The 17,921-nt window shown below is 44.5% G+C and overlaps 1 protein-coding gene and 1 long non-coding RNA gene across 8 annotated transcripts; one reads left to right on the top strand and one right to left on the bottom strand.

Moving 5' to 3' along the window:
* Nucleotides 1-1,769: 1,769 nt before the first annotated feature.
* LOC126544434 (piggyBac transposable element-derived protein 2-like) lies at nucleotides 1,770-10,836 on the bottom strand. Of its 6 annotated transcripts, none has more exons than XM_055077649.2 (8): nucleotides 10,574-10,836; nucleotides 9,894-10,015; nucleotides 7,153-7,376; nucleotides 6,301-6,380; nucleotides 4,936-5,185; nucleotides 4,297-4,344; nucleotides 3,641-3,780; nucleotides 1,770-3,570 (listed from the first exon to the last, which is right to left on the bottom strand). In XM_055077649.2, the coding sequence occupies exons 3-8, from the start codon at nucleotides 7,301-7,303 to the stop codon at nucleotides 1,948-1,950; spliced, it is 2,292 nt and encodes a 763-aa protein (XP_054933624.1). In that variant the 5' UTR covers nucleotides 7,304-7,376; nucleotides 9,894-10,015; nucleotides 10,574-10,836; the 3' UTR covers nucleotides 1,770-1,947. The 6 variants fall into 6 exon arrangements, with proteins under 6 accessions (XP_054933624.1, XP_054933622.1, XP_054933625.1 ...); XM_055077647.2 differs by having other exon boundaries at nucleotides 10,566-10,836; XM_055077650.2 differs by having other exon boundaries at nucleotides 9,920-10,015; nucleotides 10,523-10,836.
* A 137-nt stretch (nucleotides 10,837-10,973) lies between these two features.
* LOC126544458 (uncharacterized) lies at nucleotides 10,974-17,429 on the top strand. Of its 2 annotated transcripts, none has more exons than XR_008615071.1 (4): nucleotides 10,974-11,420; nucleotides 11,878-12,115; nucleotides 13,902-14,109; nucleotides 15,539-17,429. It is a non-coding gene; the product is annotated as an uncharacterized lncRNA (long non-coding RNA). The 2 variants fall into 2 exon arrangements; XR_008615070.1 differs by having other exon boundaries at nucleotides 15,848-17,429.
* Nucleotides 17,430-17,921: the final 492 nt, after the last annotated feature.

Genomic DNA, 17,921 nt, shown 5'->3' on the forward strand with positions numbered 1-17,921 from the left:
GCCAATCTAGCCACTGTGTTGAAACGGGTCGAAATGCAGATGTGCATTTCATCTTGCAGTTTGGATGTGTTATAGTGATTGGAGAAGAGCACAGGTTTGTTATAGCGGCATGCAAGCAATACAAGATGGCATGATTACTGTATCACCATGAGGAAATAATAATGCAACCAAACCACTCAAAATTGAGTGCCAAGGTAATGTCAGTCGTACTACTTTTGGTTCATTAAATCTGAAGAGAGAACAATGTATGTGCTCACTGTGGTGCCAGTTTCAGTTGGATATTTTTTCCATTCATTACTTGTTGGACTAGACATCAGCAATGACTACCGTGTGACCTGTCGCTGGAGTACCAGTATGGAAGACTTACTTGGTATGGAAAACTTTACTTGGCACAGTATGGTTATGTCTTAGACCATGCCGCATTGAAGATGAGCCAGCTTTTCTGTATACTGGCAATCCCAGGGAACTGCAGCACCTTTTAAGAAATTCACCTGGACAGTAGTGCCAGATTATTGTCCAGATAGTGTTTAGGAAACTACGTTTACCATATTTCACTGTAATGCATAAATCAAGACTTGCTAAAATGTGCTCCATGAACAAGAGTCATGAATGGTGAACATTGATCCGGAGGTCTACACTGCGGCATGCACCACCTCAAGTGAAGCTTCGAATTCTTAATATCTCGTGACTGCATGATCTCTTGGTTGTGGTGCCACGTGGAGGTACCCTTCGGTCTCTCTGGCGGCACCTCGTTCCATCACAAGTTGCCAGCAATGTTTCTACAGCCGCATGGCCCATCACAGTCCCTGCTTGACATCTTACACCCCGCCATGGATCAGTTCAAATTCAAATTGAAGCAGGTGGGCTGATTGCTGCAATGTTGTTGCGCCGTCGCACAGTAACTGGCGGAAGCTGCACTGTGGGCATTTGGACGGCAAAAGAAATTTTCTGGCTGGGCCAAAACTGGCAACAAGTGATGGCGATGGTTTGCCCTCAGTGACCGCAAGGCCAGTAGCTTGTCTTCATCACATGTTGGTGAAGCTGTATACCACCCTTCATTTTGTACAGAGCAGATCACACTCAAAGGCTTTTGTCAAATTCGCAACCAAAAATTAAATGCACCATTGTGTCGTACCTTTATGTCACAAAATATGACATTTACTACATGGAAGGTATTGCAAATGTAAACCTGTTTACAGGTTTACATTTGCCTATAGACGCTGACATAACCAGACGTCACCACTAGCACTGCTACTGTTAGCCTATACAAACTTTTATGTTCATGTGTTGATTTGGGTACTCTGATAAAAAAAAAGAAAGAAACTAATGCCAGCGCATGTATACATACCAGTTAACATGCCCAGTTTTTAAGTTGTGTTGCTGAGAATGAACAGCTAGGGCATGTGTTGGGTGTACTATTTGAATGGACATATGGATGGATGTTATACGTAGCGCCCTTGGAATGAGTGGTTATCCGGGGTACTAAGATTCCTTGCTTTTTTAATTAATAAACATCATCATCAGCCTGTTTTATGTCCACTGCAGGGCGAAGGCCTTTCCCTGTGATCTCCAATTACACCTGTTCTGCGCCAACCGATTCCAATTAGCGCCCGCGAAATAGCTGCACTTTTCTGCAAGTCGATGTCTATTGGTCATGTCTTCTGTAAGCATCTTGGAAACCTTTTCCACCTTGCCGCACTGGAAGGCAAGGTGCTTGCCTTCTTTAACGAAGGCACTTCGCCTCTATACAAGAAAGCAACACATGCAAATTTCACATTTTTGCAAGATGTTTTTAAAGGCATTCACAAATATGTACATTGTACCTCTGTAGGTATAATATAACAACGAATGGGCAAAGCACTTTGACTGTTCACAATGAAACTGCTTTTCCAACACGGTGAAAATATGCGTCCCACAGTTCTTGACTGCACAGAACAGAACACCGCCTCACGTGTTATGAAAAAGAAAGAAACAGTCATTCTGCGATGACAAGCAAAGAAAAACTCTGCACTTTCTGCATCGAATTCTACACTTAGACGTGCACCCTTCTCTCCTGCAGCGCTGGGAACACGAAGTTGTCACATGTTCTGGCCAGTGATGAAAGCCGTCGTACCGAACGCTATTTGGCGGCAGTGATTTTCTTGGAGTAGGCAACGGGGACTTGTTGCTTGATCTTCCACATTCCTTTGGTGATGCCTTGTTACATGTGATGAGGCTGTGCGCTAGGTCAGACTGGAAAGCCAACAAGTCCATTATGCTTTTCCGAGGTAGCTCCGCTTTACTGCAGTCTCGTACGTATTCGATCCAGCTGTTGCACAGTGCGAAGGACACCAAGTGCGACATTACTCGCACTGGCCATTTCCTCGTCCTGATGTGTAGTGGATACAGGGACATCAGGTAGTCGAGTTTGTCCACCCCTACTACGTAAGCATTGTACTGTACGATTACTTCGGGACAGTCTATCTTAACATACGATTTTGTTGCTTCACTCCATCGCTTCACCTTTCGTGGGTTCCCGACTCCTACGTGGGTCGACACCACACTGGCAACGCTGTTGTCCTGCCAGCGAACGGCAGTGATGTCTCTGGCTTCGGAAACTTTGGCGTTGATGCTTCCCCTACCCTTCCTTTTCATTTCTTTTTCAGACTTGAGCATGCACCCGGGCAAACGGTCGGGCCTAATAGCACCAGTGGCAAGGATACCGATTTCTTTAAGTTGAAGAAGTAGGTCCACCGAGGTAAAGTAACTCCCCATAAAGCACTTCATATTCATCCCTTTCGGCAAGCCTTCAACAAGTCTCATCACAACCGAGCCTTCGTGCCCAAAGTCGGTGTGCTGCGCACTCACACCAGCGCGTGTGCCTTGGTAGAGCTCAAGATCATGTGCAAGACCATCTGCACTACAGCGAACAAACATTTTAAACCCTTTGGGATGCCGCTTGCCTTTAGCCAACCGTTTTCTCGGCACACAGCCGGTGACAGCAACGTGCTGCTCATCTATGCTGCTGTGCTCAATCGGCTCAAGTTGTAAGCAGCGCTGCCGTATTGCTTCAAGCATGGGGCGGACTTTCCAGAATTTATCCAAGCAGCTGCCATCTTGTGGAGCTTTAGACTCGGCAATGTGAATTGCCACCCTAATCTTGAAAAATCGCTTGGCACTCATGGCATCTGCGATGGTCGGTATTCTGGTTGAAGTCTGCCAGTACATGCGGACTCGGGGGAACCTTAAGACACCCATAAGCATCAGGATTCCAAAGAACACCTTGAGTTCCTCTTTAGTTGTGACCAAATCACCATTTCTTTGGAGTGCATACAGGTTGGTGAACTTTGCTAGACTGTCAAAAATCTCGACCGAAAAATACTGGCTAAAATACACCAGCGGTTCTCGTGGTGGTGAGCTAATCCGCGGTTGGTAGCTGCAAGCTGTGTGACTTGGAGCCAATTCTCCATCGACCCATTTCACCGAAACCTTAGTGGACGGTGTGCTCTCGTCAAGTTCCATATCTGTAGGGTTCGAAATTGCTGGTTGTACCAGAGCTTCTGCCGTTATGGCACTGCTGATGTTATTGTCCTAAAATAAAAGGAAAAAGAAAAGTATTTTAATTTCCTTAGCGCAAAGTAAAAAGAAAATTTGCACTCACAACTTCCTCAATGTCAGAGTTGTTAAAGTCATCGTCTGAAAAGTCCACGTCCGAGATATCACCATTGCCAATTTTCAGCAGCACTGCATCAGCACTTTTATCATCGAGTTTCTTTCTTCTCTTGGCATGCTTCTCTACACCTGTCAAACAGATTTTTGATAAATATTAGGTCCTTTTAAACAGAAGCAATGTGCTCTTAAAAAGCCTGGCTCGACCGCAACAAACTGCTTTAGGGTGTGGCATCCACAAATGTAAATGTGACAGCTTGAATGCCTCATTACAACTATTTACACTTCAAAAAAAATAAAAAATGGGCGTGTGCAAATGTTCAAAATTTTTAATATGAATCGAATAGCAAAGACTATAATGATTCATAGTTACTTTGAGAATGCACTATGACAACACTTTTCTGAAATGAAAACAAAACATCATCAAACGGTCTCTACATAACCCTTATACTTTACTTGGTTTAGAAATAAAGTATTCAGAATTGAAGGGTTATTTTGTTGAATATTCAGTTTGAAAATTTCACTATTTGAATGCCCCTAAAAAATTGAATGAGAGTGGATGCTAAGCCAGATAACGCGCAAACATTTTGCTAACCGAAGGTTTTATAAAGTATTACAACCGCAAAAACACAAGTGACAGCTACTTACTCATCGCTCTGTAAAATGCCAACACATCCATTTTCTTGTGCTTCATTTCTGAAACAAGTAGAACTATATGGCACCATACATCCATTCGATAGCATGCAGGTAAGCAGCGTAGCCAGTTTATGTCTGATCAGGTTGTCTGTTGTATGCTCGCATCTTCAAGGCCAGAAGCTTACACAACGGCCAAAGGAGATATTTAAGTGTCCCTAACTGTTCTTGAAAAATCATGAGGAAACAGGAACTGTAACGAGAAAATGGTGCTCAGGGAACATAACTGTTCATGAGACTTAAGATAACAGACTGATGTAAAAAACATGGCAAATGCAGCACGTGCAGTACCGTGGTTGAAATGTAGCAATAAGGCTGTACGTAAAATCTGTTGGTACAGAGGGTGGAAAAATTTGGGGGGAACAAGGTCAGCTGAAGTGTGTCGGGAGAAGTATTTGTCTTGTAGTAGACAGAATTTGGCCAAACAAAGTAATAACGGCAATAATTAACTGTTTTGATTCCCAGTTGAACGCAGGCAATCACTGTTTTATGTTAGTGTGTTGGTTCCTAGTCACCTATTCCCCATGTTCCTATTCTTTGCCAAATAGTGAATAGACACGTGGTTAGGCATCAATAATAAATATTAAATTTAACCTGGACAAACTTGTGCACCAGAGTCACTGTCCTGGAAATTTCGAAGATCTGTGGCTTCTGTCCACAAGTGCGCTTCCTCTGCGGCATGCGATGCATGAGAAGGCTTGGACACATCTGTGCAATCAATTCCAGATGTCCTGAAAGCGGTATCCACACTGCTCCTGGACAGCAATGTGGCCTCTGTCTGGACAGCTTTTACTGACGCCACAGTTACATGCACGCTGCACTGAGCATGTTGCTTCTTTATGTCCTGGAAAGATGAGAGACAATTGCAAGCGTGAGAAGAGGTTCAAAGTCCTGTTAGCACCACAGATGGCAGTCAGGCGGGCATCAAACATGCGAGTTCTCTGCTGAGTTGCATTATCATCATCAGCCTCTCGCATTCACTTGCAGCCCAAGGCCTCTCTCGGTGGTCTCTGTTTTTCTTTTATAAACCAACTTTATCTATTGCCTGTAAATTTTCTAATCTGATCACACCATCTAATTCTCTGCCTTCGTCGACCGCACTTCCCTGGACAACAATTACGCAATAGACCACAGGTTATCTGCTCTATGCACCTACATGACCTGCCAAACTGCGCACTACTTCCTCTCTAAATTTTCGGCTGCGTTGATTCACCCTCTGTTCCGTACTACTCTGTTCCTTTCTCTTAATTAACACTACACCTTCCATTTCCTGTTCCATGGCTTATTACATAGTCTTCATTCTCTGACTGTTATAAATGACCGTACGGGCATGTTAAGCAGGCACAGCAGTTCTACTCAATGGGTGCCAAGCTAATAGCTTCCTTCGTGCCCCCAAAAAACCAACTGGGGTGTTTGGTCGACGCATGCAACAAAACTGTGCAGGAGCCATCATTGATGGCTGTCGCTGTAAAACGAACAGCTGAGCACTTCTAGAAAGCTATTTGCTTCATTAGAGGAATGATGCATTTGAAAGCACACATTTGTTGCAGCGAGGACATTTTGGTAGCACATTTGTTTCAGTGCATAATTTCAGAGAGCCAATTCGTCATATGTGTGTTCTCCAAACGCACAAGCACCAGCATGGCAGGCAACTGCCATCCTTCTCACCAGCAGTTGCTGTAAGGGAAGAGAGCAGTGGGAGAAGAGGGAGGCTGTCTTTTACAAGTGCTCCACCATGGCACCTAAACCTTCAGATGCTCCAGAGCTCCCATGACACAGCAAGTGCATCTCAAAGAGCCATAATAGTTACTGTTTGGAAGTGAACACACCGCGCAACTCAATTGCACGAGAGCATGTGCCCTTTGCATCAGCATCTTCGGGGAGGCAGTGAGAGTCCTGCATTAAGCTATTCCCTTTAGAAAACTCACCCTGCCCACGCCGTCTGCAGGAAGTACTCACCACATCTACTTGACTGTTCTGTAATGTGGTCAGTTCGCGATTTCTGTTCATGTTGAAAATCCGTGGTAGCACGCATGCATCTGGTGTGGTAAGAGGAAAGAGACATCAGTTTGGTGACCTAATACTGAAGATGGCTACAAGACAATTTGAAGGTGACACTACACTTGCATCTCTGAGGCAACGACCACTGTTCATTTTACTGTGCTGGAAAAATTACAGCTTGGAACCTCGCTTATATATTTTGCATACAGGCCAATCTAGTCGGGAGGCTTGGTGGGTTCAAAAGCTCTGATCCAGCAGCCCAAGCAAGCACTGAAATGACATGTTACATGCTGTAAATGTTAGATATATATGACCTTAAGTTTTTGCACATAAATGTACAAAACAACATTATAAACACTGAAAATGTGAGCAGCACCATGCATCTGCGACAAAAGGAACAAACAAAAGGCCTTGATGATCTGCCTCAAGGGAAGACTTAAAGGGGCTCAGGATTATCTTTTAAGAAAAATGCGAAACAAGGGTGCGTAGTACTCAAAACACCACCCCACCTTTCCCAACAATAAAGCTTTTCATAGTGCTAAGTTTGACGGTAGTAATCCAATGGGGCCCAAACCATTGAAGCCAACGTGCACCTTTCATCATTTCCACTACGCTCGGCCAATGTGCAGCTATATCCATACTGCTTTGTTCATCATTAAACTGAGCTTCGGTAATGTTAAACATGATAATTACGGTGACAGTGAACTGAATTCCCGCCCCCAACAAAGAAAGTGTGCAGTTTTTCTCATACCAGTTCTATTTACTTACAAATTGACAGTTCAGACGTACAGAAAAACTCTGAACAGTCACCTGAAATCTCTTGTGCATGAGGGCTGCCGTCCTGAACATCAATATTCGTGGTTTCTGTCCACCTGTGCACTCTCTTAGCAACAGGCAACGTCTGGGTTGACTTGCACATGTTTCCATCGATGGTTCTCGATGTCTCAACTGCAACGTTCATGCCGCGATTGAAATGCCCTGTGGCCTCTCTCTGCACAGCTGTTGCAGTTTCAGTGGGCAGGATTCCCCGTGTGCTGCAATGGACAGGTAGCCGCCTTTTGTCCTGCACAGATCTAAATAAAGGTGTGCGGCTAAAAACAGCCAACGAACAGAAAATGATTGCAAATGGGTTAAAAACTATGCGGGTAGAAATCAGGGGTCACGGCTTGAGCCTTTCATTAGAGGTCCGCAAGTGTGTTTCAAGATGGGGTCTTCAACAAAGGACATGTCAACTGCACCTCTTTTACATACATTAGAGGGATTAGGACGCACACACTAACTCAGACTATCTTGAAATTAAAATAAGAAGCTACAGTTGCATGTTGGTGAGGAGCGCATGCGAAGTTTCATTCCGGTAGGCATTGGCAAGATTGGACAGACAACAGTTTTCTCCTGAAGTGTGTGTTGTTATCAACAAAATTAGCAGCACCATTTCTTTGTACTTCAGCGATGCCTCACTTTTTCATTCAGTCGGTGCCATGCAGAGGGAAATTAGGGGTGGGCAATGGAGAAGCCTTTCTTTTGGTGCGTTGACGTGGCTCCTAGCTTTAGCTGGCTGCATAGAGTTGGTGAGAGTATACAGTGAGGAGAGGGAAACAAAGGCGAGCGAGAAACAGCGGTGACCACATATTTGATCATTGAGGCCTGTAACTTTACAATCTGAATCATTACAAAAATTACTTCGGATATATGTTCATTGTAGTCTGGTACACAGCTGCCACTGTACACAGCTGCCAGTTTTTCTAATGGAGCTTGGGGAGCTTATTTATAAAATAAGGTTCTGTCAATGCAAGAAAATTGCTTTTATCTGTGCCATGGACACAGCATTGCAGGCAGGCAACGGCAGAGGCTAACATCCACAATTATTTATTTTTATTTATTTATGTACTCTAAGGACCCTAGGGCATTACATAGGGGGACAACGGGGGGATCACATAGATGAAATCAACACTTAAGGCATGATATACACAAAGAAAAAAATTCTGTCGGGAACATGCATAAACTATTAAAAAGACAAAATGCTCTAAGTAAGAGTGATTGCGTCGCCACAGCTGACACCACGGCGTCAAACTGTGGTGACGCCATGGCGCTGCCATAGCCAACTTTATCTGTGCCTTAGTGACAGTTTCTCCACATGGCATGGTTGCTTTTGATGCCATGTGACTATGTTTCATGAATGGGAGCACAAGCGGCGAATGGAAAGCAGAGTCGCAGCTCTGGCTCTCTAAGGGAGGACATATGCAATAACTGTACCAGTAATTAACCTGGTATTACACTAACGCAACTGGGCGCGAGATAGAGCCATAGGTGGAAGCGCCGTCGCCACATTAGTGTGGATAGGCAGTCAGTGGCATGCGTTAAGATGTACACAGCAGCGCTTCGGTGTGAGCAATTTGGGCTGATTTCCTGGGAATTAAGCATGCTGACTGCAGGGAACTAATAACATGCTACCCTTCAATGCCACGTACATTATTGCATGAAACACACAGAATTTTCCTGTAAAAGATGCAAAAGCTGCTATTTAATGGGGGATTGTCACTCAACCACACAGTCTGTGTTTTTGCACTTTCTTGGTGCTTTTTTGTACAGTGTTTATCTTGCTTTTTTTTTTAACTATGGTGGCGTGGCCGTTGTGCAACACAACTAATGCCTTTTCTTGCTTTTTATGAACTGGTTGTAAAAGAGCCTGTATTCCCGCTCAATCAGGTTCCAGTAGCAATTTGTGCACTCTACTTAAACCCTTGAATGCATGCATATCTGCATTTCCTTATTTTCAATTCTCTGTGAAATGTGAAACGGTTACGAAATTATATTGTGCAAGCTATAGGTCACTGTGAGTCATTTAGCAGGATCGACATGGTGCTTGACACATGGTTATTTGTATCTCAGTACCAGAAAAAAATGCAGCAGTTGAACAAAGACTTATCTTTGCATGGTTATGTGCACAACTGTGCAATGGGAAAGTTCGAAATAGTTAATGGGCTGGGAATATGTTGTTTTCTTTAATTATGCAAATGATGACCACCACCTTCCGTCAAGAAAATGAACTAAAGCGTGAATTATAACTGCCGCCAACAACTTAATTTTACGACTGCCACGTCACATGTGATCCTCATGTTGCGAATCTTTTCTGTATATTTTCTTTGCAGCAGAGAATCAATGAGCCATATTCACTTGCCAGGCAAAATGATTTTTCTGAAGTATATGATCACAGTTAGCTAATAACGAAAGGACATCTGAAGCACAGCTAAGGCTCATTGCAGTCATGCAATTGTACAGACGTTAAGAACAAAATATTCCGCAATACAATATGAGTGGTCCAGTTTTTTTCTTCTTTTTTTCTTTTTGGTGCAACGACCACACATCGCGCTCTAGACACATGCAGTGACTGTTCTTATTATAGTGCAAAGTCTTCACGAAAAGGCCAAACGCTTCCGTACATTGTAAAAATGAATGCATACAAGCATTTAGGACTGCGCTAATATCATGAAAGAAACAGTCCTTAGAGGATATGCACTATGTGTAGGCACATGTAAACGCATAGTGGTTACCAGACAACACAAGGAACAATCCACACTATGCATGGTTCAGCCAGTGGCCGCAAGGCGGCGACTCTCCTCGATCTCACGGCCAATAGGTGGTGTCCAAATCCACGGCCCAGAGTTGTCGCCCTCTGTAAAATAGATGCAGATCTTGAAGGTTATGCTGGTTATGTGTTTGTCAGTTGCATGCGGCGGAAGCGTATTCTGAAACGATCCACTGCGGCCATACTATTCCTCGGCGATAGTTCGCCATCAGGCGCACGCTGATTGGTTGTTTTAGCAAAATTGGATGAGCTACGTCACCCAGTTTTACTCCACCAGCCAATCAGTGTTGCTGGTAGTCCGCCTCGTCCCTCGGCTCCTGTGCTGAACGGTATTGTGAAACGTTCTACTTCGGCACTTGCATCGGCCGTCACGCGTGCGCTAACTGCTGGTTGAGCAAAATCGGATGACGTAGTGCTTTAGCAGCCAATCAGCTCATCCTCATCCAATTTTGCTAAAGCAGCCAATCAGCGCGCGCCGATGGCAAAGGCGTGAATAGTACCGCAGAAAGTGCTCGTTCCAGAAAACGGCCCCAGCATGGCCCCAGCGAAATGTTCCCAGTGTGGAGAAACGCCTAGAAAAGTGCACAAGCTCACATCCCGTTTCCTGAACTTCTATTGCAAAAGCGGTATCAAGCACCTCCTCACGATCTAAACGACGTGGCTGAAGAAGCAAAATGCGCTCGCATAAGTTGCAGGCGAAGCCGTTCTCGGCCGGCTTGCCATGTTAACCGTTGACGAAGCTTTCAACTTTCATTTGTCCGGCCCTTCGCTTCGCGCCTCGATCAATCAAGCAGGGCCACAGCTTGGTTTGGATAGGCCATACTAGGCTTGGCCTTACACTTTATGCGCTGGCCAGGCCGAAAATGGAACGCGCTAGTAATTACTATTTGTACTTCTAGAGTTTAATTTTTAATGACTTAAGCATACAAATTACATAAGCAGAGGTTTATTTGCTTTTCCTTCTCAGTTTGCGGGTACTGCTTTTCTGGCTACCTACTGTTCATACTTTCCGAGATCAGAGAGTGAGTTCCGCTCAATCTCTGAGGCTATGTGCTGTCTTGCCGAGTCGGGTACGATCAGTGGCGCGTGACGCGTGTGGTGCAGTGTGGTTATGGTGTGGTGTGCACGGGATGAGTGCCAACCTTGCCGATAGCTGGTGTTCGAAGGACGTCACGTCGTATAACAAGGTGTTATATACACCAGCGCAAGCGCCAACACGGACAGAAAGAAAATGGGGCCAAAGCGTGTACTAAGTGCGGAGGAGATAGAAGCTCGGAAGAAACGTCGAGCGGAGCAGGAACGTCGTCGTTATGCAGCGAAGTGTGGCTCCGAACGCGAGCTTCTGTTGGCTCGAAAACGCGAAGCGGAGCGGCGTCGGGTAGCGGCAATGAGCCCCGAGGAACGTAGCGAACATTTAGCACAGAAACGCGAAGTGCAAATGCGTCGATCCGATGCCGTGAGGCAGCAGCGGATCTGGGCCGTATTCGCCTCGGTGTGTAGTGTGATTTTGGTCGGACGTACATATCTGAAGTGTTGGAGCGCCCACGCCGCTGTGTTACTACGGAGCGCTGGAGTGTGTCCCTCCCAAAAGCTTAACAATTTAACCTATTCATACAGCGCGTGGAATCCGCGTGATTTTTTTATCCGCACCTACAGGTGCTCAATCACGCCATTTATTTTTGTTTCCTTCTTCGTGTAATAAGCTTTGAGACTCTATTCAAATAATTTTGCCTACACAGCCTGATTCTTGGCCATGTCAGTCTCTAAAGTGCAACACATGGCAAACCACATTTATATGCCGGGCATGCCTAACATTTGTAAAAAATCATTTATGTTTACATAAGTCGCTGCAGACCTTTAATGCCCTGCGTTACTCTATTTGCACAATGTTGCAATACGAGACTGCTAGGCTCTTATTGCGCACATGCATTTGGTTCTTATCTGTCCAGCTATCGGTGTACTGCAGCACTCACGGAACTCTGCCTGTTGAATCTACAAAAGCTGTGCAGACAGAGGCCACAGGTTGCTTCAGTGGTAGGATGGATGTTGCAGTTGGGACAACAATCGTTAACAAGGGTGTGTGCCAGTCAACCCAGACATCGCCTGCTGCTGAGAAGGTGCACAGATGGGCAGATACCATAGACCTTGATGGCCACGGCAGTGGCCCTCATGTGCAGGGGATTTAAGGTGAATGTAAAATTTTCTTCTAGGTGCTTAACCTGTCTATTCGTGTGCTACTAATAGTACCGGAACACCACAATTGCCATGTGTTATCATTTAGCATTACCAAAGCTCTTAATCGTGATGATAGCCGAAGCATTGTGAGTATTCATGCCCAGTCCATCACGACAACTGCAAGAATGTGGCAAGGATTTTGCGTGTGTGGAGGCGGGCAGAGCATGATTCTCTATTTTCAGTGGGAGAGCAGGAAGGCACTTAATTAAAGGCCACTCTATGGTAGCAGGAGGGATGTGATGAAAGGGCCCCTGGGGTAGAAAAGGTTTTGGGGACATGGCCACCTCCTCCCACCCCTTGTCCGCTTTCGAGCTGCCCCTGCACAGCAGCAATGATGGAAGGTACTGCAATATGGTATAGCCCCATCAAATTTGTTAATACTTCTCATTTGCAGGGTGTAGAAAAATATTTGTTGCAAAATACAGATGAGTGATATCTTTGAATATCAGCGTCTCCATACCTTCTTTAAAGAGCCCCTCACCAGGCCCCATAGCAAACTTTAGTTATACCCTGGAAGTTGTTACATGTCCTCTAGGGAGCGTTCTGCCGCAAAATATTTTTCAAATCGACTCATTAATAGCCGAGGTAGAATTACTTCAGTTCTGCGAACCCATGATTTCAGTAGGCGAGCTCCACTGCCGAGCAAGACACTCTCTCCACTCGCGCCGTCTAGCCTTCACAAGCAAAATTCTTTCCCTGATTTCTCCCAAACCAGACCTCAAGAATAGCATGACGCATACGTCATTTGCCCCACCTTAATTTTTTTTTTCGGCACTGGCACATCCGCTAACAGTGTCGCCCGTGAGCTGTTCTGATAGTCTGGTTTCTGATAGTCTGGTCACAGTAGCCTAGTGCCTATGTCCATATGCTGCATAGCCCGAGGTCTTGAGTTCAATATCGGTCGTGGTGGCCCCTTTTCGATGGGGAGTGAAATGTAAAAACATTCATCTACTTAGATTTAGATGCATGTTAAGGAACTCCAGGAGGTCAAAATTAGTTTGGAGTTCTTCACTGTGGTGTGCCTCCTAATTATAATCCTATGTCATGTGTTTGTCTAGTAAAACCCTATAATTTAGTTTAGGTAACAGCTTCTAATCATGGATAAGAGTCCTGAACTAACATTGACCACACACAACAACAGCCAAACTTTTGGGGTTAACACTTCCTGCAGCTAAGTGGGCATGGTGAGCTCTACAGCACATGTGGGTCATAGTTCTGAGATTATTTTTTGGAACACAGAGGGGAATACAGGCTAACCCTCTGCAGATAAAGCTGCCAGGCCTGTCCAACATGGTAAAATGTTTGTATTATGACCTTCTGAAAAGAAACAAAGGGCTGTGCACTGGGTGATAGAATGAAAATTGGTTGGTGTTAAGGAACAGGGCAGTATGAATTAGCAAACAGGTGCAGCTGATATTCAAGTTGAGACTGAGAGGAAGAAGTGAAAAAGGGGCAGGTTGTGTTGGGGGCATAGGAGATGTGTACACGGTTATTGCAGCACTGTCCAAGACATTGCACTATGTTCAAATTCTCCAGGCAGCTGTGTTGAGCAGTTCGAAAGTAGCTGCACTGTAGTTCTTCTGCATGAAAGCTCAGTTCAAGGTTACTCAAATGATTCCTCAGGCTTTATGTACTTTTTGAGAGGGCAGAAAATGATGGCGTAAGCCAACCAGTGGAACTTGCCTTTAGAACTTATTACATTTCCACACGCTTTATTGCTTCTTATGTCCCTTTCTAGGTTCCAGATGAGCGGCCTGGTGATTACAATGGGCACAGGTCACTGCCTGCTGGACCCACCACAGTCATGCAAGAGGACAACGCTGCACAATTCAACCAGAAAGCAGACGTTACTATTTATTCCACATGGTGCAAGGGCATCTCCAAAGTGACAGAGGCCGCATTATACACTCTGAAGGTCTCCACAGGAATGCAATCTTAAGATTTAGGTGATTGTTGAAATGTTTCTTCATTTCAGTAGGTCTCACTGACAATCGAAGGTGCCCCTTTACACATATTCATATTATCATCAACATAAAGGGACCATGACGTGCTCAGCCATCAGATCGAATTTTTACATTACAATGAAAAGTGCAGGCACCTGTTGACCTAATCGAGAAGTTTCAGAGCTATGCAATCTCTAATTAATGAGCAAAGCTCCTCCCAGCTCCACCATGTAGATATAGTGTGTATGAATTAACGACTTGCAGCACAATGGGGCATCATCTGCAATGACTGAACCATTTGGCTACACAGCTGATAAGGTGGCATTTAAGGAAGCATTTATGACACTTAAGTATTGTTCCCAAGCCTTCTCCACTGCTGCTGAGTGTGATTGTACTGAACTTGTGTGATCAGAATCATTCTAGGAAAGTGCAACGCACACGTCAGCAATTGGCTCAGTTGTCTCAGTTGCGATCACAGTTTGGCCGGCTTTCTTACCAACGATGTCATCAGAAGCTTTCTATTGTCATTGCACTGGTATGCCATGATCCCAGGATTCAACAAAAACTTCCTATTGTCGGCAGACCAGTCAGTATATGATCATCCAATGACCAATGTCTAGCCAGATCAGCTGCTGAGTGGAAACTTCATGATCAACAAAAAGTCTGTCTCAAAGCCAGCACTTTATCTGTTTTATTTGTGCATAAAAAATGAAAAAAAGCTTCCGAAGCGCAAATGTACAAACTTCTGTCCTTTTCAGTTGTGCACACACCCATTTTCAATGTCGTCGTCTCTGCTGTGCTATGCAGTTGCATGAAAAACAACTAGCTGGGCCCACTGTATCTAAATATGTGCAGCTGTTGCCTCCGGGTGTGTGCTGTAGAACCACACTTATATTTTTCTACAGGACCACACAATAAGAAATTTTTTATCTATGAAAAATGTAACCTCCTTTAGCACTTGTGGTAGCACTACTGATGAGACAAAAGGTTATTCTCACGCAGGACCTCATTTGAAGTTGTATAGGAAGCTAAGAAATTAACTGAAAACATGCTCAGTAAAGCTCATTGCTGCTTGGTGGTTAGATCGAATGTAAAACAGTTTTCTTAGACGTTGCAGCCGTGAAGTACATTAAATGGAGCTTGTAATTTCCATCTGGTGCTCCCGCTGAGCCTTCAACTATAACAACCTCTTTTCGAGCACTGACAGCTCTGTTTTAGTTTCTGCACAGTGTTGTATATTGCAGTAACCAGCAAGGTATCAAAGATGAAAAGATAGCTTTAGGTAGGTTTGTTCATCAGTGGGCATGGATGCTTTCAGTGTTTTTCAATGTACAGCACTGAACATGTCACAATCCCTCTGTATGATGGGCGAAACGAGAACAGGCTAAAAAGCTGATGCTAAAGTTTTGACAAGTGTACTTGTCTTTTTCAGGGCAAGTCCTTGAAAATCCTTGAAGGCAAGTAGCCTTGAAAAAGGCAAGTCCACTTGTCAAAACATTGGCTCCTGCTTTCACCTTGTTCTTGTTTTCCTCATTGTCTTGAATTTCCATCTGCCTCCCTGTGTTTTCCCCCAATCCTTCTGTACGCCAAATTTGCATACATGCTGCAGTGCAGAAATCAACCCGCTCTAAGTCATTCTGTGTTGTTTAGGTTCACTGTATAAAGCATGCTGAACTACATGCTTCAATGGGACAGGGACGATGAACTTCCCCAGATGCCGAGTGATTTGCTCTGCATGCAGAAACCCATAAACTGACCTGGGACCATGTGAGCCAGCAATAGGATACAGATTTTCGTCACTTCAACCTCTGCTACCGAGCCATGATCTATCAACCTGGCGACTGAGCCTGGATGTGGGCCCCTGTGGGAGAGGCCTAAAAGGGAACTCATTTCCTCTATTTCTGTCCAGGAAGCTGTTAATGCGCCATTTCGGGCCTTATAAACTCACAAGATTGGTCAGTGACATGTACGAGGACTTCTTGGACAGTGTCATATCCATGCATCAACAGCCTTTTCCTGAAACTGTACCCATCATACCCCTCAAGCTCTACTTCACACATTAGCATGTTACTTTGTGTGGCACGTTGCGCCTCTTCCATATATTCTCTTTTCATTGTGTGTGTGTGCGCCTGTTGTTTTCCCAGCTTGACCTGAGGGGTCTCAAAAACATTTCTCTGTACTGCTCTGACCTGGTGCATAGGTTTGGAAAATCGGGTCAGTGCTTCTGGAAAGGCAATGCCACCTCACGTCATGAGGCGGCGTATAGCAGACAAACAAGTACAGGACCTATGCTCGGTTTCTTACATGTGCCATCACGAGAATGCAATGGTTTATACAGACATAATATTGCAGCCCGATTAGGTGACAGTATCATAAAATTAAGAAATAGCTGCTGAGCACTTTGTATGTTTCCATATGGTAAATATGATGCCATGTATATTTCTCATCGTCATCATCATCAGCCTATTTTCTGTCCTCTGCAGGACGAAGGCTTCTCCCTGTGATATCCAATTACCCTTGTCCTGCGCCAGCCGATTCCAGCTAGTGCCTGCGAATTTCTTAATTTGATCACCCCACCTAGTCTTCTGTCATCCTCGACTGCATTTACCTTCTCTTGGCATCCATTCCGTAACCCTTATGGTCCACCAGTTATCTAGCCTATGCATTACATGACCTGCCCAGCTTCTTTTCTTTCTCTTAATGTCAATTAGAGTATTGACTATCCCTGTTTGCTCTCTGATCCACACCGCTCTCTTTAATTAAAGAGTTTTTTTAAAAATTGGCAGAGAATTCTTCCTTTGGAGATGATTGGCAGTGTTAATTGATTTGCAATCTCATGATCGGCATGTGATTGGTGATATGTTTCATATGTTAGGGTTATTATGAAGAGTGGCACACACCTAGTGACACATTTCCAGTGACCCGAGTTGGCATCAGAGAGGTTTATTGAAGAATGGCACTTATGCAGTGACTCAAACTGGCAGTAAACATGTTCATTGATGAGAGGCACATACCCTCTGGCAAACACCCAGTGACTGAAGTTGGCGCGAAAGAGGTTTATTGAATAATAAGTCATGCCCGGTGTCACATAACCAGTGACCCAAGTTGCTGCAGCAGTTGGTTTCAAACTTGGCTCCTCGAGCACAGCAGTCCGATGCTCTGCCGATTAGACCGTAGACTACCCAGTGGTTCAACATGGCAGAAAGAGGTTAGCCGAGGACAGACATGCAGACAGACATGTTGCAAGCTGGGTGATGCTCTCGAAGAATACTAATGTTGTTAAAATTCAAGATGCACTGAAATAAATATCTGCTGTTTTGATAGCTGTGTCCTTTCTGTATAATGTCCCCATTTAACATACCCCTACCAACGCTTGGTAGAGTTTGTTGTTCTTTGCACTCAGTCTGAGTATAGTGCTGGAATAGAATCGTTGCATTATCCCAGCCCTGAATGTGAGAATAGCTGATCATAGTAAGTGGATTTTGTGTACGTATGTACATACACCAGCTGACTCCTCAAAGAATGATTCGACATGCATACTTTGCAATGTATGCATATGCATTTCAATTTATATTTACTGCTGTGTATTCTATGGACATGTGAACACTGGCAGAGCAAGTTGCCAAGTAATGTCTTGATATAGTGTATAGGTCCCTTGATGAGCTGGAATAATCAACCTTCACGACCCATTTGAATCAGCCTTGTGACGTATGTGTGCACACGATGTATCTGTCCTTGATGCATGGGCATTTGACCATTACACCTGTCGCACAGCTTGCTACAACCATAATCGACAATATGGCAAACACTGTCCA

The sequence above is a fragment of the Dermacentor andersoni genome, chromosome 10, assembly GCF_023375885.2.
Source record: "Dermacentor andersoni chromosome 10, qqDerAnde1_hic_scaffold, whole genome shotgun sequence".
In the NCBI taxonomy this organism is placed as follows: Eukaryota; Metazoa; Arthropoda; class Arachnida; order Ixodida; family Ixodidae; genus Dermacentor; species Dermacentor andersoni.